Source organism: Mustela nivalis (genome assembly GCF_964662115.1).
Source record: "Mustela nivalis genome assembly, chromosome: 16".
Taxonomy (NCBI): Eukaryota; Metazoa; Chordata; class Mammalia; order Carnivora; family Mustelidae; genus Mustela; species Mustela nivalis.
The window spans coordinates 6467128-6494508 of NC_139035.1; the positions used below are offsets into that span (position 1 = coordinate 6467128).

Genomic DNA, 27381 nt, shown 5'->3' on the forward strand with positions numbered 1-27381 from the left:
CCAGCTAGAATCAGCTCCTGTCTTTCCTGGAAATCCTGATTACTTGGGGTGCTAGTCCTTTTTGAACACTGGAGACTCCGCCCTCGGGAGGGGGCTGTCTGAATGTGTGTGCCTAGAGACGGCAGTAAAAATCCCGTCACGGCTTCTGTTTCAGTTGGCAACACTGCTGCTGGGCTACTACTTCTCAGAACAGTTCTCCCGAGCTACCCTGGGCCTTGTCCTCCGGCCCTCACCGCGAGGCCTCTGTGCTGGGGCATTCTTGCCACAGGCCTGCTTGCGGAAGTCCGTTCCTGACTCCATTTTAACGGTCTGGGACTGGAATGCTTTCTGTACTTGGGTGAAAAATACCACAAAATCTCCCCTAACTTGACCTTTAGAGAATGGTGTTCCTAGCTAGGCAGCCCTGCAGTCCGCACTGGCTTGTCTTGGGCACGACACGTGATCAATGTGTTCTATTTTCCTATGAGACCAAGGTAAGCATAGAAAAGCATGAGACCAAAGCATCGAACCTCCTTGGTAAGTTCAGCCTGGTGATGGAGACAGAGCCTGGGACCCTAATACAGGCAGAGAAAACATGCTTTAAGCTAAGTGCTTTAGGCATGAAACTCCCGCCAGCCCCCAGGTGGTCTTACAAAAGACAGTCTGAGTAACCACTGTGTTTTGGCTCCACAGCCCAATGGCATCACTACCGCCTTTATAAACTGGGGTCCCCATTTCCTGCCAGTGTTCTTTACACACACGGTGGGAGGGGATTCAGAGCTGGGTCATTTGTCTTGCTGCTGTGACTTACGTGTGCCTGAGGAGAAAAATGAAAGAAGATGCAGCATCATCGCCAGCAAGAGCGGTACGGATCCGAGATCATTATCGTGTCCTTCCGGTCTTTATCCCCCCATAATCTCCTACTGAATAACTGCTTTATTCTTCACTTGTATATAATCCAAGCAACCTGGACAAGAGTCGGTGTATGTTCATTCAGGACCAAAAAACCCCAAATATAATCGTTCAAGGCTACATCTACGGTTAGTTAACAAATTTCAGGCACTCCAGCTGTGGGCATAAAGTAGAAGACGACTCCCTCTCTGACATGAACATGGCAGGGGTTAATGGGAAACTGAATGACTCTGATCACTGTGAGATGACTGGCTTGGAGGGATGTTCTGGAACTGATCTGCTGTTAGGCCACGCCATCTCCTCAGGCTTCGCACTGGACCATCAATCTACTGTGAAATGAAACACGAGCTGTTACTGGGAACACTAACATATTTGTGGAAAACACGAAAGATGTGCAGAGAAAACGTGGAGAAGAAGAATTTGCTTTTCTGCAAGGAGCAGAGGCAATATACGAGCCAGGCAATAACCACGAGGAGCGCGAAACGGTTCAGATTGACTGAATATGAGAGCAGCGATTCCAGCTCCCGCAGGCATATGAATTTGGATTATTTAGACAACTGAAGGAAGTCAGTATTATTATTTCTGCTTGAAAAGTGAGCAGACTGGGTCTCAGAAATGGTATGGGTCTCAGCCAAAGTCACACAGTTGGCGTGAGGCTGCGAAAGCATCGAGGTCAGATCCGTCTGGCCTGCCAGCATGTGGGTCTTTCTCTATGGCCTCCTTCTCAGCCGTCCAACTGTTTCCTCCACTAGAATTCCATACTTTTTAGTGAGACAGCTCTCAGGCGATATCCCAGGTTGGGCAAAATCTCCACAAAGTTCTCCAACTCAGACCCCATACGCCAGCAGCCATTTCTAGAAACACCTTCTTTCTCTAAGGGCCTCCGTTTTGAAGAACGTGTGCCATGAATGAATAAATCAGCCTTCTCACTGCTGGAATCAACTATTCTATTCATTTATAAATATCCTAGTTTGGGGGTTGTTTTCCATGTTAGTTTGAATCGTTGACTGGCACCTGATCAATCTCGGATGAACTATGAAACTCAAGTTTCCGAGATGACAAAAATGAAGGCGTGCTCCACTGGTTTTCAAGGATTTTTCTACGGTCTTCTTACAAACATGTCTGTCCAAGAGCAATGCTTAAAGAAAGCCAGAGGCTACAAAGCTTCTCACTGCCCTTGCTCATGCCGGCCCTCTGCCTCAAGTGGGTTCCCTGCATGGTCTCCTGACAAGTCTCCCTCCTCCTTTAAAATCCAATTTAAATGGTTCTCAGCTCTTCTGTGAAATCCGCCTGTGATGTCTGGAGTAAGGCCAGTCCCCATGACCTTACACGTGTACCTAATGTTGCAGACGCCCTGTCACAGTCACTCAGCACTCTACAGGAACTCCTTCTATATCATTCTTTCATCTCATCTGGCCTATGAGTTTCCCAGCCATGTGGAGTCAGGGTCACCTTGTTACTCCAGGACCTGCAAACAGCCCTTGACATGGGGAAAAAGTCCTCAACAAATATTCGCAGAAATGACATTTTAAAACCATTCAGTTTTACCCTGGAGGAAAAGATGAAAAGGTGGGTACTTGTTAGGGGCCTATTTCCTTGAAAGGCTTAACTAAAATCATGGTTGTTGAAAGGAGTTCATTCTAATTTCACTAAACGTGATTTATCATGGTTAAGCTTCCTCTTGTATCTTTCCTTTTTCTTGCCTCTCCATGTTTAACATACCTACAGAATCAGAGGGGGCCTGAAATAACCGTGAGAAACACGGAGCCCCAGAAAGTCAAGGGATTTACCACAAATCACAAAGCTAAGTGAGAGAGGAAAGTTGAACACTCTGGAATTCTGAGCCCCCTTGTTGCTCTTTAACCTATTCAGAAGAAACTTCCTTCCTTTCTTTTTCTTTCTTTCTTTCTTCTTTCTTCCTTCCTTCCTTCCTTCCTTCCTTTTTCTTTCTTTCTTTCTTTCTTTCTTTCTTTCTTTCTTTCTTTCTTTCTTTCTTTCTTAATAATTTCATGGGGCACTAAACACTGGAAAAATTTGCCACCAGGTTTGTGACTAACCCTTTCCAAACGAAGCCATCCACAAATTTAATGTTCGAAATATTGGTCCCATACTGATAGCTCTGGTTTTCTTTTCTCTGTTACAAAGCCATAAAATGTGAGCACATGTTCATCTATACACAGTAGCTGTTGTAATAAAATAAGATATTGCACTGACCATAGTCCGTGTTTTCCGGCTCCCAGCAATTTGATGGCCAAAAATAGGGTGTCTGTGGAATAAAAAGAAGTGGAACCAGGTTAAATACACACGAAATTGGTTGAGTTCTTGGTTTTTGAGTTGTGTTCTTCTTCGGCAGTTACCCAGAATGGTTTGCAGATAATGCATGTTCTGTAATCCAGGAAAAGCACCCAAAGAGGCCTGTGCAAGGCTTTTCTTCCCCATTTACTTTGCTGAACAATTGTTCAGTCTCCACCTGTGTATAGTACCAGGAGGTACTTAAAATTACAGTCATGCACTTGCTGCAGTTTTATGTCAGGTGACACAAAGGTAAAAGTCTGACTGCATCATTCAAAAAAAAAAGTGTTAACCCACAAAGACAAAAAGCAGACTATTAAATTCAGCAAGACTCAGGATGAAATATATTTAAATATCACAAATATTTTAAGTCTTTCATTATTGCCTTCAGAAGATCCATGCTCAAGCATCACAATTTTCCCTAAAATCTGGCCGTCATTTGTCTGGCTTTGTTCATTATATAAGGCAGCTCTCAACACCACTCAACTAGACTTAAGCAAATTTCCTGTCTTCTTTAAAAAAAAAAAAAATTTCTCCATAAAAACAGTTATTGCTTTAAATTCTTAAACTGCAGAAACCAGAGGTGACTTTTCAAAAACAAATTTTACTTGTAGAATCAAGTACAATTAGAATATTGTTTCAATTTAATCAATTTTAGTTGATTAATGTGACTCATGATCGACAGAAATCTCATTCTGTGAAATTCTAGAAACTGACCAGCAGAACTACAAAGAAATTGATCAGGAAAGCCCTATATCATCAACATTTTGTATTTTCTCATAGGGGTTTTCTAGGCCCACAAGATGGACACGCGAGGTTCCAGACCAGGAGGCAAATGGTCAACCACCTGTCCACTCTTTCAAACTTTGATGATGATGAAACAAGTCACTGCAGATGTCAAACTTGTGGGCTTAATCATATTTATTAGTCACTTATATCAGCTACCCGTGTGTAATGAGCATAGCCGAAGAGATCTCTGAGTAACTGTTGGATAACTCTCCCACCGGAAGAGGCATACTCAAGAAGGAAAGGATAACTGGGGAGAACCATTTGACGCTCTGAGGGAAAGCTTTTTCAAACTGCTTGGGACTCCCTGGGATTTTGATTTACCCTCTACTCCTTCTTGGGAATTGCTGCAGGATAATGAGGAAATCTGCTGATGTTACACATGTGAACAAAATGACAACAAGAATTTAGGTGGGGTGGGGAGAGTTGGAGCAGTGGACAAGGAAGACATCAAGGATTTCTATGGCCCCATCTCCATGTGAATCAAGAGCTTTGCAGATAAAATTGGGCCAGGATCTATGGGAACCACAGGAGACAAAGTATTTGAAGTCTTTTGGGCCACTAGTCTATGAGGTACTTTTTTTTTTTAATATTTTTTTTTTTAAGATTTTTATTTATTTGTTAGAGAGAGAGAGAGATACAGAGTGCAAGCACAGGCAGACAGAGTGGCAGGCTAGAGGCAGAGGGAGAAGCAGGCTCCCTGCCGAGCAAGGAGCCCGATGCGGGACTCGATCCCAGGACGCTGGGATCATGACCTGAGCCGAAGGCAGCCGCTTAACCAACTGAGCCACCCAGGCGTCCCTATGAGGTACTTTTCAAAAGGATTTTCCCCTTTATTTTGTGAGGGTGTGTGTGTGTGTGTGTGTGTGTGTGTGTGTGTACACGTATCTAACTTTTAAAATATCTTTTCTAGTCAGACTGGTCAGACACATACTTCTTTCTCAAAGCCATGAGGAATGATCTTAGCTGCATTCTTATCATTTTTCTTTATTCTTCTATCATTTACTTTAGTGAGGGCTTCCTGACTAAAAATAAAAGAATGAAGGTATTTTGTGCTGTGATATTATGTGGAAGTGCCATAAAACCAACATTCGCAACAAATATTGCAAGATTTTTTTCTAGGAAATATTTTAATTTCTAGTAAAAAAGAACGTAAGTGACAAATGCTTATCGTGTGTTACAATTTAAAAATTTACTTCTATTTTTATTTTCTAAATTTTTAAAAAGATTTTATGTATTTATTTGAGAGAGAGAATGAGAGAGAGCGCACGAGGCGGGGAGTGCAGAGGGAAAAGCAGACTCCCCTTGCTGAGCAGGGAGCCCGATGTGGGACTCGATCCCAGAACTCCAGGATCATGACCTGAGCCGAAGGCAGTCGTTTAACCAACTGAGCCACCCAGGTGCCCTAAAAATTTACTTTTAAAAGTTCAAGTAGGGGTGCCTGGGTGGCTCAGTGGGTTAAGCTGCTGCCTTCAGCTCAGGTCATGATCTCGGGGTCCTGGGATCGAGTCCCACATCGGGCTCTCTGCTCGGCAGGGAGCCTGCTTCCCTCTCTCTCTCTGCCTGCCTCTCCATCTACTTGTGATTTCTCTCTGTCAAATAAATAAATAAAATCTTTAAAAAAAAAAAAAAAAAAAGTTCAAGTAGACTCCAGGATGTTTTAATGTCTGGGCTTCTCTCTTTTTTTTTTCACAGTTGGCTTCTTTAGCTATGATAAAACTGATCTAGCCATTACTTAATAGCCTTTGCACGTATGCTAATGTAATGAAAGTCAGAAAGGGGCCCGGAGAATCATGTCAGATCTCAATTCCAGCTAGCGAAAAGAGGATAATTAGACAATTGCAAGTTTACAATAAATACAGAAATCACAAGATTAAAAATGTGCTGAGAAATTGAGGCAAATTTACATACTGCGGCATATCAATGAGATTAAATGAAGAGTTCTGTTTGTCTCAAACTCGTGCCCTGAAGCTTCTTCAGATTCCTAATGATGGTTAGCATCTCAGTCATTCACGGGAGGAACAGTAAACATGACGGTGCAAGCTTCCCATTTTAATTCATGGTTTTTAAAAATCCTCCCAGGGAGCTGAATTTCAGCTCAACGTAATAGAGAACTTTCTGCTGCTTGGAACCAACACAAAAATGGAAGTGGGCACCTTGGACAACAATAATGTGTTTTCCATTATTAGGGCTGATCAAATATAAACTGATTAATGCCTTCACAGACAGGAAGGCAGAATTCAATTATCCCTGACTTGTCTGGAGTGTCCTTTGTTTGTTTTTTAAATTTCGGTTTTAAGATCTTATATTTATTAGATTTACAAATACGGCATATTTAGGGCCTATTTCAAATGTAAATAGATCATTAAAATATTTAACATTTAATATTTAACATTAATTAATGTAATTTGAAAGACTATTTATCATCTGCCTACGCACACTGAAAACTTGTTAAACTTCTGCCTATACCACTTGCACTCATTCCCTTGTCTTGTTCTAAAGCTCTTTAAAAACAGTCTCTACTTCCTCCAGAATACAGAGTGGCCCATTCCCAACCCTGCACATTTTTGACCCGTGACCATGACTAAGCCATGTAAACCTTATCTGCCTACAGATTTCAGTCTGGGGACAACAAGAGCAGAGTTAAAGGTTGCAGATTAGGTTAACTCAAAACATCACCACAAACTTTGGGTCAATGTCTGAGCTAGTTTGCTTTAAGGAAAAAAAAAATTCTTTCAAAGATTTTATTTATTTATTGGTCAGAGAGAGAGGACAAGCAGAGAGAACAGCAGGCAGAGGCAGAAGCAAGCTCCCTGCTGAGCAAGGAGCCTGATGAGGGACTCAGTCCCAGGACCCTGGGATCATGACCTGAGCCAAAGGCAGATGGTTAACTGACTAAGCCACCCAGGCATCCCAACGAACAATTTTAAATTAGTTAATTCTCTGGAGATAAACAGACTATATCCAATGCTTCTCTCATTGATATTTTTTTCTTACACAGAGATGATTTTAGTGGTACCACTGATTGTTAAGATAGATAAAAGCTGTTATTTTTGTAAAAAGAAAAATCTTTTCATTCAGAATTTGTGAGATTTTTATTAGTCTCTAAAACTTTTTCAAAGAAAGCAAGATTATATGGAAAATGTAATCCTGCAGTAGCAGAAAAGTAATTACCTTAAAAAATCAAAAAAGTACTGCAAATATATAAATATTTTACTTATCACTAATAATTTTATTTATTAAAATTTCCCTTTGGTGGGGGTGCCTGGGTGGCTCAGTGGGTTAAGCGACTGCCTTAGGCTCAGGTCATGATCCTGGAATGGAGTCCACATCGGGCCCCTTGCTCATCAGGGAGTCTGCTTCTCCCTCTGACCCTACTCCCTTTCATGCTCAATCTCTCTTTCACTTTCTCTCTCAAATAAATACATAAAATCTTAAAAAAAAAAAAAGCTACCTTTAGGACCGTAAGTTACTTTAACTTATTAGTAAGCTTCTTTAAGCTACCATTACTTTAACTGTATAAAGGATGATGTTCCTTTATTTTAAAGCCTTTTAATATTAATTAATTTAACTAATTTCTGTTGCTTGAAAACTTAGGCCGATATCGTGATTTCAAGAGAATGCTTTATTTCCTAGCTATCCAGTACATAAAGGCCTGTGACTATTTGCCTTGGATAAAAAGTTCTTGAGGAAGTGGCAGAGAGTGTTCTAGAAGACAAAGGTCTTTAAATGTTTTTAAAACATATTCCCTGTTTGTTCTCTGTTTGTCCAACGAAGTTCTTTGGCAGCCAAGTTATTATTTTGTCATTTATTTAGACAGGGAAAATCTAATAATATTTAGAACAAATGAGAAAGCATACTCCAATGTCTAACAGCCTGACGATAGGAAGAATCCTCTAAAAATACCTAAAAGCTAGGGTTCGAACTCTGGCATTAAATGTGTCTTAATTTTTTTTTAAAGGTTTTTAAAAATTTATTTATTCAGCAGACAGAGATCACAAGTAGGCAGAGGCAGGCAGAGAGAGAGGAGAAAGCAGGCTCTCAGAGAGCCTGATACGGGGCTCGATCCCAGGACCCTGGGATCATGACCTGAGCCGAAGGCAGAGGCTTTAACCCACTGAGCCACCCAGGCGCCCCAAATGTGTCTTAATTTTATGGGCTAGAATCCCCCAGCCCATTATTAATGAACTATATTGCCCAATGAAATGTAGAATTTACTTCAGGTAAGTCACTATGAACTCGAGTGTCAGCTACATGCTCAAGGACCAAAATCAGAGTCCACGATCACTTCTGAAAGCAGAAGAGCATCTGCCTCATCTGAAAATGACCTTGGACTGAAGGCAGTCTTATATCAGGGACAGAGCTCCAGAGTGTAACCGAGTCAGTGACTCTTGTCAGCTTCCTTCCCAGGGGCTAAGGCAGCTAACACGTGAAGAACTCTCCTTGTCCTGAATTCCAGCAAGCCACTCTCTGGATTTTTCTCAAGCTTTAATATAAAACATAACTTCAATCATCACATAATTTAGCTTTCACAAATCATCATAACCAAGCACGTTCTATCTTTCCTTGCTTATTGATTTCTTATATTTAACACTAACTAGTATCTAACTAGACTAAGTCAAATAAAATAAGTCATGTCTCCAAAGTTTCTGTAAAAACAATCAGCAAACAGAATGCAGACTTCTATTTTTAGCGTTAAGGAATACTTTCATTAAACTTACCTGAAACCGATAAAAGGTGCCGTCATCTTTGAGCGTGAGGACGTGATCCGAGATTGGAAAGAAATAGCCATGGGCAGCCATTAATGTTCCCAAATGCAGCGCCTCCACTGTTTCATGAAAACAAACAAAAATGTACACAAACATTTTTTTAAATGTTAATCTGTGGGAGCATAGAATTTTATCTTGCTCCTTTTTGAGCACATTCTTGCATCCAAATTCCTGGCATCCTAAACAACTTGGCTTTGAATTTTTTCTTTCTCCAGCTCTTCCCACAGGGAGTACTAAGGGGATTCTGGTTCCTAGGAGTAACTGTGCAATGACCAGCCACACCCACGCCGACCAGCCCATGAGAGCACACCACTATGGAAGGTGGACACTGTAAGGCTATTCTGAAATCACAGAATCTGACTCCTTCATTCTATAGAAGGGATATATTTCGCTAAATGTTAATATAGTCTTCCACAAGCAATTATATTTGGCATTTATATAACACTTTAAACTATTATTTTTTAAAAGATTTTATTGAATTATTTGTGAGAGAGAGATTGAGAAAGCACAAGCCAGAGGCAGAGGGAGAGGCAGGCTCCCCACTGAGCAGGGAGCCCGATGTGGGGCTCGATCCCAGGACCCCGCAATCATGGTCTGAGCTGAAGGCAGACAGTTAACCGCCTGAGCTGCCCAAGTGCCCCTAGAACTTTAAACTTTTTAAAGGTGTTCTCACTTGCATCATGCCCAGCCTACATAATGGATAATCCAATACTACTGGTAATTTTTCTAATGGCAGGGATCGTTGTCGCACGATGTCATCAGTGAAAGTTAAGGCACGACGAACCATTTATGCCACATTATGTGAGTGCTAAGCGCCCATTAAGCTGCTCCTCTGGCCGTGTGCCTGTCTGGACTGCTCTGGTTTCTACCACTCTCTAGAAAGTGTTCTCAATATGGACGACACCGAGGTTTATTGGACAATGAAAAGACTACATTTTTCCAGAAGGCCAAGAAACAGTCGGCACATAATACTATGATACTCATACTCCTTTTATAGTAGTCAACCATTTCTTCCCTTAAAATGCTTAATCAAATTTCGTCAGAGTTCCTATTGCATTCATGCGGGGACAATATAAAGTTTCCTGACTTAGAGTCTGGACCTATGCACCTATGGACCTATGCACAACCTATGCACCATGGACCTATGCACAATCGTTTTTCAGTCCGTCAGAAAGTTAGATTGATGGATCTGTTTTGCATCTTTATATGCAGCTTACTTATGGATGTATTTCTGTTTCTTAGACAAGTAAGTGGTTCTTTAACTTGAGAATTCTTTCAGTAGTTCCAGGAATGTGTGGCTCTACCTGTTTTTCCAGCAAGCGATCCTGGAGAGCTTTGATGTTGCAGTCAGGACGGAGTCCGTCACTGGATAGCTTGCTACAGTACCCTGCCTTATCCTCCACCCTCCCATGCTGATGTGGGCTAAAAACAGATTTTATTTTTTAATTTTATCAAAAAATTAAATTTTCTCTGCCATGAGGTACCATGGTGTCCCTTTTAATTATTATCCAGCATCTTGTAAACACTTCAGTTGGTAATTCCTTCTACTTCTGGCCTCTCACTGTGTTGTTCTTGTCACTAAGAAGAACTGTCAATCAACCTCTTGGCCATGCCCTTGGAAGACTGTTATTAAGGTTCCCAGCTGTCAACTTATCCACACTTCCGATTATGTCGCTCCCTGAAAAGAATGTTCCTTTGCTACAAAGGATCAATTTTTTCACCATATATATATAAATGATATATTTATCATTGATACATTTATCAAATATACCAAATGACATATTTACCATTGATATATTTATAATTGATATTATGATACAATAAATGATATCATAATAATATATATCATTATGTATGATCATAAATATCAATGATATTGATAAAATATCAGTATCATCCAATATTCTGCATCCTTTTAGCTCAAAGTCAAGGTCTTCTTAAAGCCTGTGCTGCTTACAGTTACATCCCCCCATGTTCTGGACTCTTGCTGAAACTCAGGAGCTAGTGGGGTGTTGTATAGGAAGAACAAAACCTTTGGAGATACTCGCTAGCCTTTGTTACTTAAACTCTGTGCGCCTCTCCCATGTATTAATAAAGGCAGCAAAACCACCTTGCAGGGTTGGTATGAGAATGAAACAAGAGTCAACGTGAAGAAGTTGGAATAGCACCCCATGCACGGGAGGCCGTCAACAGAGGGTAGCGGTTAAGCATCATGTGTATTCATTCATACCCATGAATTCTTGTCACTTTCATCCAAAGCGCTGTCAGGAAATCCACTCGCACACTTGTGCCTCAACTAGGCTGAGGGAGAGAAACTGGCAGTCCTCAATAGCGTCCTACCCAGCCGCGCACCTATTCGTGTGTGTGCGCGTCGTGTGTATGCGTGTGTGTGAGTGTGTGGATTATTTATACAACTGAAATAGCGAGAGAATGTGTAAGGACTGCCGGCCCATAACAAGCAGCAGCTGCTCCCGGTCTCGCTCAGACGGCCGTAGTCAGAGCAACCTGCTGCTTCTGTGGCAGGACCGCAAAGTCAGGGGGCCCGCCTGTCTTCTCACAACCGGCTCTAGTTGTGGCACTCCTGGTGGTCTGTGGCCTAGGAAAGTATTATCAGCACTACTTTCCAGGAACGGAATGGCGTCATGGCCCATGAGACAGTTTGCAGAGAATGGAATCAAGAAAGGAAGATGGAGATGCCCAGGAAGATAAATAGTAAAAGGCTGCCAAAGTCTCATCATAGGAATGAGTGGGACTAAAATAAAATAAACAAAGAAATCAGTGGGGGTGCGGCTAAAGGGCTGATGAGGATTAGAAAAACATAGTGAAGGGAAAATATAAGGAAGCTGTATAAAAAAATAGAAGCAAATGAATATAAGCATTAGATACTGATTCAGTATCTATGCATTAGATACTGCTCATATTAGTTACTGATCATATCTGTACATTAGTTCTGATATACTAGATAGATCATACATTTCTAGAGGGCTGGGTCCGTGTCCGCTGGTTTTTCCCTCACGTAGCCCTACCATACATGATCAGATCACAGAGGAGTCATGCGCTTTGTCACAGGACCACCGGGAACCTGGTTCTAGGACCAGAGAAATGTTTTGAGGCAAAGTCAGGGTGGAGCGTCTGCTTTACTTCGAACTGCAAGTTTGGCACTTAGCACATCGAGAGTAAAAGTAGCTGTTAAGCCAATATTTGCTGAATGAGTGAAGAAGTCAAAAATATGAAAAATGTTGTGCTGCATGAAACAAGATGAAACTAGTTATTCTGTGCTGAGTGGCTCGTTCAGCTCCTCCAAGATAAGGCAGATAGATGTTCATAACCTTGTCCCAAGATACTTTTCTAAGCTCTGGAGGTGGGGTCGCGGTAGGCATTTTACTACAGGAAGAAGTAATAGTGAGATTAATGGTATCCACACCGCTGAGAGATCCGAGAGTGAGCATGGGGTAGTGTTCTCAAGGCTGAGCTGTTTATTGCGGGGGATAAAGACAGAGCTACACTTCCCCGTGGTCCTTGGTTTCTGAATCTCGGCACAGCCTTATCCTAGTAAGAATCCAGAGGACCACTGACAGTCTTGGAACAAAGTGTTGAAAGAGTTTAATGAGTAATCCATCAAGGTCGCCCTTCCCAGTAACGACACACCAGATGGCTCCACCACATTCCGCTTCTCGGCAAAATAATCACTAATTAATCTTGTACATGTCTTACTCACGTCACCCACACAGCTAAATAAAGTTCAATGACAAACCTACCATAAAGTCCCATTTTATTTTTCTCTTGGACAGTCAAGCCATGAACAAACTGAGAAATAAAAACCCATCTCCAAACAACTGTTACTCTGCGAGGAGAGCTTTGTTAAGCCTGATGTATTCAGCACATTACTTTACCCCAAACCCTGGAGCAAGAGAATTATCAAAACCCTTGAAAAGCAAAGAGAATTCTGCATAACTTAATTTACTTTTGAATCACAATTTGAGAAAGTTAATAGGATGAAAAGCATATTGTAAAAATAGGCTTGTGTTGTTCTGGTGCTAAATTTCTATACTCAGTTCTATACTTACAACATATTTTCAAAACCCAGTAATATTTATTATTGGACCTTATCCTGAGGTCTAATTCTTGGCAGCCTCAGTCCTCCCAAATACAGTCCATAATTTTGAAGTGACAGAAAAATGCCTCTGAGTCAAGAAAATAATAAAACAAAACTCACTAAATTTAATGTTTTTATTCCTATCACACATTATTTATTTTTATTTTCTGTCTGTTAGCAAATGGAATTGTTTTGTTATTAGCACACAGCCTACTTGATGGGGTCAATATGATTCATGTGTGGAGATAAATATTTTAGAAGGAAATCTGCTCAAAATAGAAAAAAATGACAGCTGATGACATTAGAGAGAGGCTAAAAAGCAGACAGACAGAGGTAAATTACTGAACCGTAAAATAACAGGCATTCATCATGGTGGTCCTGAATCACGAAGATTTTGTTGAGTTTACTACCCTCCGCTGAAGAAGACAAGAAAGTGGTCACTCTAGAAATACTTCAGAATATTTTAACTTTTTTTTTAGAATTGGCGCTTGAAAAGGTGGGATGGGTCATGTGGAAAAATCAGATACGCAGCACATTTTATTCTCCAGGGCCAAAGAGAAGTAAACTCTTACTATAATTAGGAGTTTCTGATGTAAGTCCATTTTCTCAGCAGTAAGAGCTAATGAAAGAAGTTAAGTATCTGGGCTTTCCTTCTTTTTATTTATTTATATATATTTTTTAAGCACCATTTCCACATAGAAAAATCAAGGGCTACTTGCTTTTTAGCAATCCTAATCATGACGTAGAAGTGATTAACACCGGCAATCCAGAATAGATAAGATAAAATAGGTTCTATTTGGAAGAAATAAAAACAGCAGCAAAGTTTAGATCAATTTTGAGCGCGCGCTACGTCATTAAGACAAGTAAGTAATATTTCCAAACAAAGGAGCAGAGCACAGAGGTGAGGAAGCCAGATGGTGCAAGCCCGCAGCCTGGGTTCAAATCCTGACTCCCTCACTTGCTGGCTGTGTGACTTGGCAAAAGATCTATACTCTGTGGGCCTCAGGGTACTCATCTGTAAAACGAAGATAATAGAATGACCTTGAGTTATTATCAGTTAGTTGATCCTTAAACAAAAGGACACTTCCGGTGGCCCTTGGTCTGGTTTAGTCCAGGGCTAAGGCGACAAGGAAACCGGGGAGCTGGTGTTGACTGAAGCTTACAGGTGTACAACGCTCACCATCCAACATCTTTAAAATCCTCCAGGTGATCTGACTGGGGGTCTTTGGTGTGCAGATGATGAATGCACTCTGGAAAACACTTCCATTTTTTCTTTGACAGCAAAGAACGCTACCCCAAATCCCAAAGATTGGGTATCATAGTTACAGAGAAAGATTTCCAAAGGTAATATATTCTGCAAACTGGGTTTACGATCTAAAACCCAACAATGCCAGGTACCACTGGGAAAGCTCCTGGTTCAGATGAGGACACAGTGAGCTGAGAAGGCTTAGAAACAATGGTGAAGGAGGAATCACAGGGACAAGCAGCGAGAAGACAGATGAATTGTTAGGAAAGCATATTTTGCTCAGGACTCAAAAAAATCAACCCATTAAGGAAAAAACAACTGGCATCATCATAAAACAGTTGCCCTTATTGGACATGCAGAGAACAGTCTACATGTCCAAGATTAGCAGGTATGACACCTTAAGAAATTACTTAAATAGGAAGAGCAAAGCTAAAATTTAAAAAGAAGAGAGAGAGAGATCTATGCACTATTGTTATGGAGAACTGGTTTAAGATCTATGTCACATAAGGGGCGCCCAGTGTCTCAGTTGCTTAAGCTTCTGACTCTTGACTTCAGCTCAGGTCACGCTCACAGGGTGGTGAGACTGAGCCCCAGGTCAGACTCTGCTCAGTGCAGAGTCTGCTTGAGATTCTCCCTCTCCCTCGGCCCTCCTCTCTCTTTCTCGCTCTCAAATAAATAATAAAACCTTAAAAAATCTGTGTTCCATAATAACTACATGATATCAGGATGTTCATTTCCAAGTAGTACATCCCTCTGTATAACTGGGTTTTCTATCACTGTACAAAATGCACTGCTTCCTAACAAGACTGTTAAGATTTACCTGCGTGATTGGTGCATAGAATGGTATTCAGATGAGAGGGAGTCACTCTGAGTTCATCCAAGAATGGTGCAAGGAAATGGTAACAATCACAAGAGCCAAGGCAATAATAAATTATTGTGGAAAGCAACATTCCTTCCAAAATTCAGCATGCATTATGCCAAATTTCCATTTGGCATATGCATTATGCCAATCAGTTAGCAGGCTGATTGATTTGGAAGGACGGTGGGGCGTTGAGTTAACTCTAACAGCAGGGGGTTTCCATAGCATATATTGCTTCAAATCAGTAACAGCACATGTTACTCAGCAAGCACACGTGTATCGAGAAGAAACGGGCTCAACTGTGGGTCATGGGCTTTGAATTCTAATCCCACTGTAGTTCTGTGACTGCATATCTTGAACAAGTCATCTTTTCTCTGGACGTTAGAGCCGGCGTCCATAAATGCAGGGCTGGATCGTTAAACTTTTCCCAATTCTGATTCCATGTTGGGCAAGCAACTTGCAAACTGGAAGTCATGGCCGAAATGTTGCCATCCTCATTTTGTCACATTGTGTCAAAGGGAAATTAGCTTTTCTTCCTTCTGCAGATAATTCTGCCATGTCCATGGCCAATACTCCAAAATTGAAAAATGTACATTATAAAATACAATTCTCTATTTGAACTTCAGTTGCTTAAAACTCAATCCTCATGATGATCTAGGGCTGTTATGATAAAGAATTTTGTGTGCACAGAGCAAATGTCATACTTACTCCAAATAAAGAGCAACTGGGTTGATGTGTATGTTCTATTTATCCATTTTCTAAAGTTAGTTGTAAAAGTTCAGGCATGATATGGGAATAACTAGTAACTCACCCCACACAACAAAATGGCATGAATGAGTTTGGCTTGAAAATCAAATGTTGCCCCTAAAGAATAAAAAACATAGTTTCTCATAATACCTGTTAAAAGCATCTCCTTTTTAAAAAAAATACTATTCATTAATGTATTTAAACCATGATCAAGTAAAAGATTAATTTCAAAGCTATAGCCTTGATCATACAAACAGTCATAGTTATTATGAAACAAAATCAGATATTATTTCCTTTAATATATATTTTGCAGAAGTGAATGCTTCCAATGGGGACGGAGTTTGGGACATCAGAATTCATGTCTGAAACTCTCTAGATCATCTTTATCGTCTGGTGTCCTTTTTAATTTTTATTTTATTATTTTATTTTTTATTATTAAGTAGGCTCCCCGCCCAGCATAGAGCCCAAAGTGGGGCCGAACTCACAACCCTGAGATTAAGACCTGAGTGGAGATCAAGGCTCTGACACCCAACTGCCTGAGCTACACAGGCGCCCCATCTGGTGTCTTCTTTTAAAAATAAGAATCTCACTTTACATAAACAAATGTACTTATCAGTTCCATTTTCTTATGTCTGTGTATATATGGTGGTTTATGTCTGTGTTGGAAACCAAACCTGCAAATAAGCAACTTCTGGGAGTACTTGAATTCTAATGTACAATACATGTCAAGATTTAATCAATAAAGATGGTCCCTTATAAGGAACAGAGTTCGGAAACCAAAGGGGGTAAATTTATTAAATGAGACGCATTCATTAAAATAATTGTTCTCCTTGCTATTCCAAAATGGCATAACTATCCATCAGTAATCTGATTTTAATTTCAAATACCACAAAAAATCATTAAGTATTGCAGAGCAGTGAGAACAAGGTAGGTTCTGAAACCAGAATGAAGAAATACAGATGAGCTAATTAAAGGATTAATAACCTCTAGGGAAAAAAATCCCTATTTTCATATAATAAGTCAGAATTTAAACAGCAGTTCTTAAAGGATTAAGATCAAATCTAAAAATATATGGCTTCATAAGTTTCTTCTAATAAAGTGTGTAGACATATCTACTGCCGGAATTCAAATCAAGAAAGTCTAGATGCTGTAGAGACACATAATAAGACGTGGTTGAACCTCAGTGGGTTTGTAATCTTTGTGGACAACATTTCCGTACTCACACCTGCTGGAGACACCACAGCAGTTTATGGGGCAACAGTCCAATGACGGACTTTGAGCAAGATTGTCCGGCTTTTGCTCCATATTAGAAATCCTTTAGTTTTAGATATTTCAGATATCTGAAGTTTAAAAAATGTTCACTATCATCAACACCAAGGTGATAAACATTCATTTAACAGTCATTGCACAAATTTCCATCTCCACTTCTCCCCCGAGTTCCTATATTGTATTTCCAAGAGGCTGTGTGACATCTTCACTTGAATACTGAATAGACATCTTGCATTTATCATGGCAAAACGGAAACGGTTGACTTTCATCTCTGACCTCTCTTCTCGCAGTCTTCCCCAGATCAGGAGATATCAGTGATTGTCATTCAACTTCTCTAGCCAAAACACTTCAATTGTTTTTGATGTCTGTCTTTCCCTCACTTATCACATCCAGTCCAGGAGCACCTTCTGATAATATTTCCTCACAATTCCCGAATCTATGCCCCCTCGGCCACCACCAACCTAAGCTTGCATCTCTTGGCTGAATCGCTGCGATAACATTCAGGCTAATTTCCATTCATGCCCTGCACTTCACTACATTGATCATTTGAAACTGTAAATCCAACAATTCCACTTACTGGTCTTTATCCGAAGACACCACCACCACCACCAACAAAAGCACATTCAAATAGATATATGCACTCCTATGTTCATACCAGCATTATTTACAATAGCCAAGATAGGGAAGCAACTGGGTCCATCCACAGACAAATGGATAAAGAAGATGTAATCTCCATCTCTGTCTCTCTCTCACACACACACAATGGAATATTATTACTCGGCCACAAGAAAAGTAAGAGGTCTTGCCGTTTGTTATGAGTGGACCCAGAGAATATTACACTAAGTGAAATTAAGTCAGAGAAAGACAAGTACAGTACGATTTCACTTATGTGTGGAATCTAAAAAACAAAACGAATGGACAAACAAAACAAAACAGAAACAGACTCACAGCTACAGAGAACAAAGTGATGGTGACCAGAGAGGAGGGGGTTGGTAAAGGGGATTAAGAAGCTCAGTCTTCCAGGAGAGGGAGCAAGACAGGGGCGGGGTAGCCGACTGAAACAGCTTCAGGTCCCAGGAGTTCAGCTAGATGGTTATCAAACCTGAACACCTACACACTCAGCCGGAGATGGAAGAGAAGAAGAGCAGCAATTCTAGGAACAGAAAACCGGCCGCTTTCTGGAAGGCAGGATGGGCGGAAAGGTGACTCTGAAGTGACAGAAAGATAGACAGCGGGGGGAGGGGCCAGTGGTGGAGCAACGGGGCACAAAATCAGAAGTTACAGAAGTCGGCTTCACTGAGGGACACGGCTCCAGAGGCTAAGCGTGGGGGTGGGGGTGGGGGGTGGTGTGTGTGGAGCCCTCGCGGGGACACTGTGGCCTCAGGTCCCGCAGGGTCACCAAAAGACCGGGGGTGTCCGAGTGTGGCAGAGCCCCCAGGTGTCGGAGCAGGGAAGCCGGCAGCAGAGACGGAGCCGAGTGGTGGCTCTGAGCTCGGGGTTACCTTAAACCACGATCTGAAGCACCGTCGGGCCACAGCACTTCGAGCAGAGACCCCAGAGGTGACAGATCTGGAGAGACCCCCTCCTTCCTCCTCTAGGAGGAGCAGCGCAAGAAATCTGCTGGGTTTGGAGACTCCAAGGGGCCCCACGCCAAGGACAGAAGCGCTCAGTCACAGGCCGGGTGAGCTCGGAGCGTGGCCCGAGACCAGGGAGACCGAGGGACTGACGGCTTTTCTCTGAGGGCGCACTGAGGAGTGCGGCCCTGACTCTCAGCTCCTCTGGGACTGGAGACTGGGCGGCCGCCATCTTCATTCTCGTCCTCCAGAGCAGTACGGAAAGCGCTCAGGGAACAAAAGCTCCCAAAAGCGAACCCGAGCAGATCGCTTAACCTGGCCCCTGGCAAGGATGGTGCGTTCCGCCTCTGGCAAAGACAATTGAAAATCACGGCAATAGGCCCCTCCCCTAGAAGATCAGAAAGAACATCCAGCCAAGACCAAGTTTACTGACCAATGAACTATGGGAAAGCAGCACATAGAATTCATGGATTTTTTCCCACAATCCTTTAGTCTTGCAAAGTTAATTTTTTTTTTAATTTTATTTTTTTCTTATTTTTTTTAACTTTTCCTTTTTCCTCTTTTAACATTTTTAACTACTTTATCTTAACAATACCTTTTTTTGTGATTTTTTTCATTTATTTATTTTCAGCATAACAGTATCATTATTTTTCACTACACCCAGTACTCCATGTAATCCCTGCCCTCTATAATACGCACCACCTGGTACCCCGACCTCCCCCCGCCCCCCCACCCCCCGCCACTTCAAACCCCTCAGACTGTTTTTCAGAGTCCATAGTCTCTCATGATTCACCTCCCCTTCCAATTAACAATACCTTTTAAAAAAAAATCTTTTAAAATTTTCATTGCTATAGTCATCTTTTATCCCTTCATTGAATTTAACCTTTTTTTTTTTTTTTGGTATACATATAGGTATTTTTTTTTCTTTAAAATTTTGGGATACATTTCTTCTAATAGATAAAATATACCCTAAATCTAGCACATGGCTTTGTTTGTTCTACTCTCCAGCCTAGAGAGACTCATCTCTCCTTTTTTTCTTTTTCTAACCAATTTAACAATTCCTTTTTTAGAATCTTTTTAAAATTTCCATCTTTATAGTCATATTCTATCCCTTCATCATATTTACCCTTATTTTTGTGTGTGTATATATATATACACACACACACACACACACACACACACACACGTGTGTGTGTGTGTGTGTGTTTGAGTTTTTCTTCCTTTAAAATTTTGAGTTTTGGGGGGCACCTGGGTGGCTCAGTGGGTTAAAGCCTCTGTCTTCGGCTCATGTCATGATCCCAGGGTCCTGGGATTGAGTCCCGCATTGGGCTCTCTGCTCAGCAGGGAGCCTGCTTCCTCCTCTCTTTCTGCCTGCCTCTCTGCCTACTTGTGATCTCTGTCTGTCAAATAAATAAATAAAACCGTTTTTTGAGTTTTTCTTTCTTTAAAATTTTGGGAGGTACTTTCTTCTAAGATACCAGAATACACCCAAAATCAAGTGGGTGGCTCTGGCCTAGTCGTGTGTGTGTGTGTGTGTGTGTGTGTGTGAATGTGTTTCTTTAAATTTTTAAATTATTATTTTTCCCCCTTTCTCGCCACCCCCCTCCCCAGTTTTGGGTCTCTTCTGATTTGGTTAGCATATATTTTTCTGGGGTTTTTGCCACCCTTTTAGTACTTTATTCTCTCATTCATTTATTCTTTTCTGGATAAAATGAAAAAAACTTTTTTTTAATTTTCATTTTCATTTCATGAAAATGAAAAACTCACCACACAAAAAAGAATAAGAGGCAATACCGATGGGGTATTAGGGACCTAATCAATATGGAAATTGGTAATATGTTAAGAACTAGAGTTCAGAATAACAATTATCAAGTTGCTAGCTGGGCTCAAAAAAGGCATGGGAGATATTACAGAATCCCGTTCTAGAGAAATAAAATTCCTTTCTGAAGAAATAAAAGAACTAAAATCTAACCAAGTTGAAATTTAAAAAGCTATTAATGAGGTGCAATAAAAAAATGGAGGCTCCTGCAAGACACCCTTCAACAGATGAATGGATAAAGAGGATATGGTCCAAATATACAATGGAATATTATGCCTCCATTAGAAAGGATGAAAACCCAACTTTTTTTTTTTATCAACATGGACGGGACTGGAAGAGATTATGCTGAGTGAAATAAGTCAAGCAGAGAGTCAATTATCATATGGTTTTGCTTATTTGTAGAGAATAAGGAATAACATGGAGCACATGGGGAGATGGAGAGGAGAAGTGAGTTGGGAGAAATCAGAGGGGGAGATGAACCATCAGAGACTGAGAAGCAAACTGAAGGTTTTGGTTTTGTTTACAGTTGCATCCCAAACCATAAGATACCTAGGAATACATCTAGCCAAAGAGACAAAGAATCTTTACTCAGAAAACTATAAAGTACTCATGAAAAAAATTGAGGAAGACACAAAGAAATGGAAAAATGTCCCATGCTCCTGGATTGGAAGAACAAATACTGTGAAAATGTCTATGCTACCTAAAGCAATCTACACATCTAATGCAATTCCTATCAAAATATCATCAATTTGTTTCAAATAAATGGAACAAATAATCCTAAAATTTAAATGGAACCAGAAAAAACCCTAAATAGCCAGAGGACAGTTGGAAAAGAAAGCCAAAGTTGGTGGCATCACAATTGCAGACTTCAAGCTCTATTACAAAGCTGGAATCATCAAGACAGTATGGTACTGGCACAAAAACAGACACATAGATCAATGGAACAGAATAGAGAGCCAGAAATAGGCCCTCAACTCTACGGTCAACAAATCTTCGACAAAGCAGGAAAGAATGTCCAATGGAAAAAAGACAGTTTCTTCAACAAATGGTGTTGGGAAAATTGGACAGCCACATGCAGAAAAATGAAACTGGACCATTTCCTTACACCATACACAAAAATAGACTCTAAATGGATGAAAGACCTCAATGTGAGATAGAATCCATCAAAATCCTTGAGGAGAACACAGGCAGCAACCTTTTTGAACTCAGCCATAGCAACTTCTTCCTAGAAGCATCGCCAAAGGCAAGGGAAGCAAGGGCAAAAATGAACTATTGGGGAGGAGTCCAGATGGCGGAGGAGTAGCAGGCTGAGAGGACATCAGGTAGCAGGAGATCAGCTAGATAGTTTATCAAACCATTCCAAACACCTACAAATCCAACAGGAGATCAAAGAGAAGAAGAGCAACAATTCTACAAACAGAAAATCGACCTCTTTCTGAAAGGTAGGACCAGCAGAGACGTGAATCCAAAGCGACAGGAAGATAGACCGCAGGGTGAAGGGCCGGCTCCCAGCAAGTGGTGGAGCAAGTGAGTACTAAATCAGGATTTTTAAAAGTCTACTCCACTGAGGGACATAGCCCCAGAGGCTAAACTGGGGTGAAGCCCACACGGAGACAGTGTGGCCTCAGGCCCCACGGGGTCACAGAAGGATGGGGGTGTCTGAGTGTCACAGAGCTCGCAAGTATTAGAGCGGAGAAGCCAGCTACAGAGACGGAGCCGAGGAGTGAGTTCTCAGCTCGGGGTTACCTTGAACCATAATCTGTGGCAAAGTCCGCTGCTCTGTGAGTGGGGTCCCCACAAGATCCAGGGAGACCCCAACCTGGAAGAGTGCAGGGAACTGTGGGGTTCGGAGACTCCAGGCAGAGCTGTATGCCAGAGACAGAGACATTGGCCACAGGCTGAGCTGTATGCCAGAGACAGAGACATTGGCCACAGGCTGGGTGAGTTTGGAGCGCGGCTGGAGACCAGGGAGACGAGAGGGACTAAGGGGTTTTCTCTGAGGGCGTACTGAGGAGTGCGGCCCTGAGCTCTCGGCTCCTCCGGCCAGAGACTGGGCAGCCACCATCTTCATTCCCGTCCTCCAAAGCGGTACGGAAAGTGCTCAGGGAACAAAAGCTCCAAGCGTGAACCCGAGCAGATTGCTTAGCCCGGCCCCTGGCAAGGGCGGTGCAATTCTGCTGGGGGCAAAGACACTTGAGAATCACTTCAACAGGCCCCTCCCCCAGAAGATCAACAAGAAATTCAGCCAAACCCAAGTTCACTTACCAAGGAGAAGAGCGGAATTCCAGAGCAGGAGAAAGCAAAGCACAGAACTCATGGCTTTCTCCCCATGATTTTTTGGTCTCACAGTTAATTTTTTTCCAAAGTTTTATTTTTTGATCTTCTGCTAAATTTTTTTTAAACTTTTACCCTTTCCTCTTTTAACGTTTTTTAACTAGTTTATCTTAATACTTTTCATAAAAAAACTTTTTTGGACCTTCATTATTATAGTCATATTTTATCCATTGTATCTAACTTTATTTTTGTATACACATAGGGTTTTTTCTTCTAAAAAATTTGGGGTAAAACTTCTTCTAATAGATCAAAGTACACGCAAATCTAGCACCGGGCTTGATCTAGTCTCCAGCCCAAGCAAATTCTCTCCACTTTCTTTTTCTTTATTATCCCAACCAACTTACCTTATCAACTCCTTTCTTAGAAATTAAAAAAAATTTTTTTCATCTTTAAAGTCATATTCTATCCCTTCATTGTGCTTACCCTTATATATGTTTTTCATTCTTTAAAATTTTGGGAGGTAGTTTCTTCTAAAAGACCAAAATACTCCCAAAGTTAAGTGGGTGACCCTGTTCTACTCACATATATCTCCTTTTTAATATTTTTTCTTTATTTGTTTTCTTTTTTAAATTTTTTTCCTGAACTTATTTTTATCCCCTTTCTCCCCCCCATGGTTTGGGGTCTCTTCTGATTTGGTTAAAGCACATTTTCCTGGGGTCTTTGCCACCCTTTTAGTATTTCTTCTTTTTTTTTTTTTTAAAGATTTTATTTATTTATTTGACAGATAGAGATCACAAGTAGGCTGAGAGGCAGGCAGAGAGAGAGAGAGGAGGAAGCAGGCTCCCTGCTAAGCAGACAGCCTGATGTGGGGCTCGATCCTAGGACCTTGGGATCATGACCGGAGCCGAAGGCAGAGGCTTTAACCCACTGAACCACCCCGGTGCCCCCCATTTTAGTATTTCAATTGCTCCTCATATATTCTTATCTGGACAAAATGACAAGGCAAAAAAAACTCACCACAAAAAAAAAAAAAAAAAAAAAGAAAAGAAAAGATAAAGAACAAGAGACAGTACTGAAGTCTAGGGACCTAATCAATACAGACATTGGTAATATGTCAGATCTAGAGTTCAGAATGATGATTCTCAAGGTTCTAGCCAGGCTCGAAAAAGGCATGGAAAATATTAGAGAAAACCTGTCCAGAAAAATAAAAGCCCCTTCTGGAGAAATAAAAGAACTAAAATCTAACCAAGTTGAAATTAAAAAAGCTATTAATGAGGTGCAGTAAAAAATGGAGGCTCTTACTGATAGGATAAATGAGACAGAAGAAAGAATTAGTGATATAGAAGACCAAATGACAGAGAATAAAGAAGCTGAGCAAGAGAGAAAAACAACTACTGGACCACAAGGGGAGAATTCGAGAGGTAAGTGATACCATAAGATGAAACAACATTAAAATAATTTGGATTCCAGAAGAAGAAGAAAGAGAGAGGGGAGCAGATGGTATATTGGAGAGAATTATTGTAGAGAGTTTCCCTAATATGGCAAAGGAAACAAGTATTAAAATCCAAGAGGTGCAGAGAACTCCCCTCAAAATCTATAAGAATAGGTCCATACCCCATCATCTAATAGTAAAATTTACAAGTCTTAGCAACAAAGAAAAAATCCTGAAAGCAGCCCAGGACAAGAAGTCTGTAACATACAATGGTAAAAATATTAGATTGGCAGCAGACTTATCTACAGAGACCTGGCAGGCCAGAAAGAATTGGCATGATATATTCAGAGCACTAAATGAGAAAAAGAGGCAGCCAAGAATACTATATTCAGCTAGGTTATCATTGAAAATAGAAGGAGAGTTAAAAAGCTTTCAGGACAAACAAAAACTGAAAAAATTTGCAGACACCAAACCAGCTCTACAGGAAATATTGAAAGGGTCCTCTAAGCAAAGAGAGAGACTAAAAGTAGGTAATCAGAAAGGAAAAGAGACAATATACAGTAACAGTCACCTTCCAGGCAATAAATGGCACTAAATTTATATCTCTCAACAGTTACCCTGAGTGTAAATGCCCCAGTCAAAAGACACAGGGTTTCAGAATGGTTAAAAAAACAAAACCCATCAATATGCTGCCTATAAGAAACTCATTTTAGACTCAAAGGCACCTCCGGATTTAAAGTGAGGGGGTGGAAAACAATTTACCATGCTAATGGACATCAGAAGAAAGCTGGAGTGGCAATCCTTAGATCAGATCAGTTAGATTTTAAGCCAAAGACTATAATAAGAGATGAGGAAGGGCACTATATCATACTCAAAGGATCTGCCCAACAAGAAGATCTAACAATTTTAAATATCTATGCCCCTTACATGGGAGCAGCCAACTATGTAAACCAATTAATAACAAAATCAAAGAAATACATCGACAATAATACAATAATAGTAGGGGACTTTAACACTCCCCTCACTGAAATGGACAGATCATCCAAGCAAAATACCCACAAGGAAATAAAGGCCTTAAATGACACACTGGACCAGAGGACATCACAGATATATTCAGAATATTCCATCCCAAAGCAACAGAATACACATTCTTCTCTAGTGCACGTGGAACATTCTCCAGAATTGATCACATCCGGGGTCATAAATCAGGTCTCAATCGGTATCAAAAGATTGGGATCATTCCCTGCATATTTTCAGACCACAATGCTCTGAAGCTAGAACTCAATCACAAGAGGAAATTTGGAAAGAACTCAAATACATGGAGACTAAATAGCATCCTTCTAAAGAATGAATGGGTCAACCAGGAAATGAAAGAAGAATTGAAAAAATTCATGGAAACAAATGATAATGAAAACACAATTGTGCAAAATCTGTGGGACACAGCAAAGGCAGTCCTGAGAGGAAAATATATAGTGATACAAGCTTTTCTCAAGAAACAAGAAAGGTCTCAAATATACAACCTAACCCTACACTTAAAGGAGCTGGAGAAAGAACAACAAAGAAAGCCTAAACCCAGCAGGAGAAGAAAAATTATAAAGATCAGAGCAGAAATCAATGACATAGAAACCAAAAAAAAGAATTGAACAAATCAATGAAACTAGGAGCTGGTTCTTTGAAAGAATTAATAAGATTGGTAATCCCCTGGCCAGATTTGTCAAAAAGAAAAGAGAAAGGACCCAAATAAATAAAATCATGAATGAAATAGAAGAGATCACAACCAACACCAAAGAAATACAAACAATTATAAGAACATATTATGAGCAATTCCACGCCAACAAATTTGACCATCTGAAAGAAATAGATGCATTCCTAGAGATATATGAACTGACAAAACTGAACCAGGAAGAAATAGAAAGCCTGAACAGACCTATAACCAGTAAGAAGATTGAAACAGTCATCAAAAATCTCTAAACAAACAAAAGCCCAGGGCCAGACGGCTTCCCAGGGGAATTCTCCCAAACATTTAAAGAAGAACTAATTCCTATTCTCCTGAAAATGTTCCAAAAAATAGAAATGGAAGGAAAACTTCCAAACTCATTTTATGAAGTCAGCATCACGTTGATCCCAATACCAGACAAGGATCCCATCAAAAAAGAGAATTATAGACCAATATCCTTAAAGAACACAGATGCGAAAATTCTCACCAAAATACTGGCCAATAGGATCCAACAGTACATTAAAAGGATTATTCCCCACGACCAAGTGGGATTTATTCCAGGGCTGCAAGGTTAGTTCAACAACTGCAAATCAATCAATGTGATAAAATACATTAATAAAAGAAAGAACAAGAACCATATGATACTCTCAATAGATGCTGAAAAAGCATTTGACAAAGTACAGCATCCCTTCCTGATCAAAACTCTTCAAAGTGTAGGCATAGAGGGCACATACCTCAATATTATCAAAGCCATCTATGAAAAACCACCACAAATATCATTCTCAATGGAGAAAAACTGAGAACTTTTCCTCTAAGGTCAGGAACACGGCAGGTATGCCCATTATTACTACTGCTATTCAACATAGTACTAGAAGTCCTAGCCTCAGCAATCAGACAACAACAACAAAAAAATTAAAGGCATCCAAATTGGCAAAGAAGAAGTCAAACTATCACTCTTTGCAGATGATATGATACTATATGTGCAAAACCCAAAAGACTCCACTCCAAATCTGCTAGAACTTGTACAGGAATTCAGTCACGTATCAGGATATAAAATCAATGCACAGAAATCAGTTGCATTTCTTTACACCAACAACAAGACAGAAGAAAGAGTAATTAAGGAGTCAATCCCATTTACAATTGCACCCCAAACCATAAGATACCTAGGAATAAACCTAACCAAAGAGGCAAAGAATCTATACTCAGGAAACTATAAAGTACTCATCAAAGAAATTAAGGAAGACACAAAGAAACGGAAAAATGTTCAATGCTCCTGAATTGGAAGAACAAATATTGTGAAAATGTCTATGCTACCTAAAGCAATCTACACATTTAATGCAATCCTTATTAAATACCATCCATTTTCTTCAAAGAAATGGAACAAATAATCCTAAAATTTATATGAAACCAGAAAAGACGTCGTTGCCAAGGAATGTTAAAAAATAAAGCCAAAGTTGGTGGCATCACAATTGCAGACTTCAAGCTCTATTGAAGCTGTCATCATCAAGACAGTATGGTATTGGCACAAAAACAGACACATAGATCAATGGAACAGAATAGAGAGCCCAGAAATAGACTCTCAACTCTATGGTCAACTAATCTTCAACAAA

General features: G+C 40.5%; 1 protein-coding gene across 1 annotated transcript in view; it reads right to left on the bottom strand.

The window, feature by feature from the left end:
- Nucleotides 1-27381, bottom strand: part of RGS7 (regulator of G protein signaling 7) — a gene marked incomplete at its 5' end in the record, with an annotated part of 299364 nt that overhangs the window by 121624 nt on the left and 150359 nt on the right. The window contains 2 exons of the mRNA XM_082702198.1: nt 3106-3157; nt 8691-8797. Coding sequence (XP_082558324.1) covers nt 3106-3157; nt 8691-8797 — 159 coding nt within the window. The remainder of the gene's footprint in view (nt 1-3105; nt 3158-8690; nt 8798-27381) is intronic.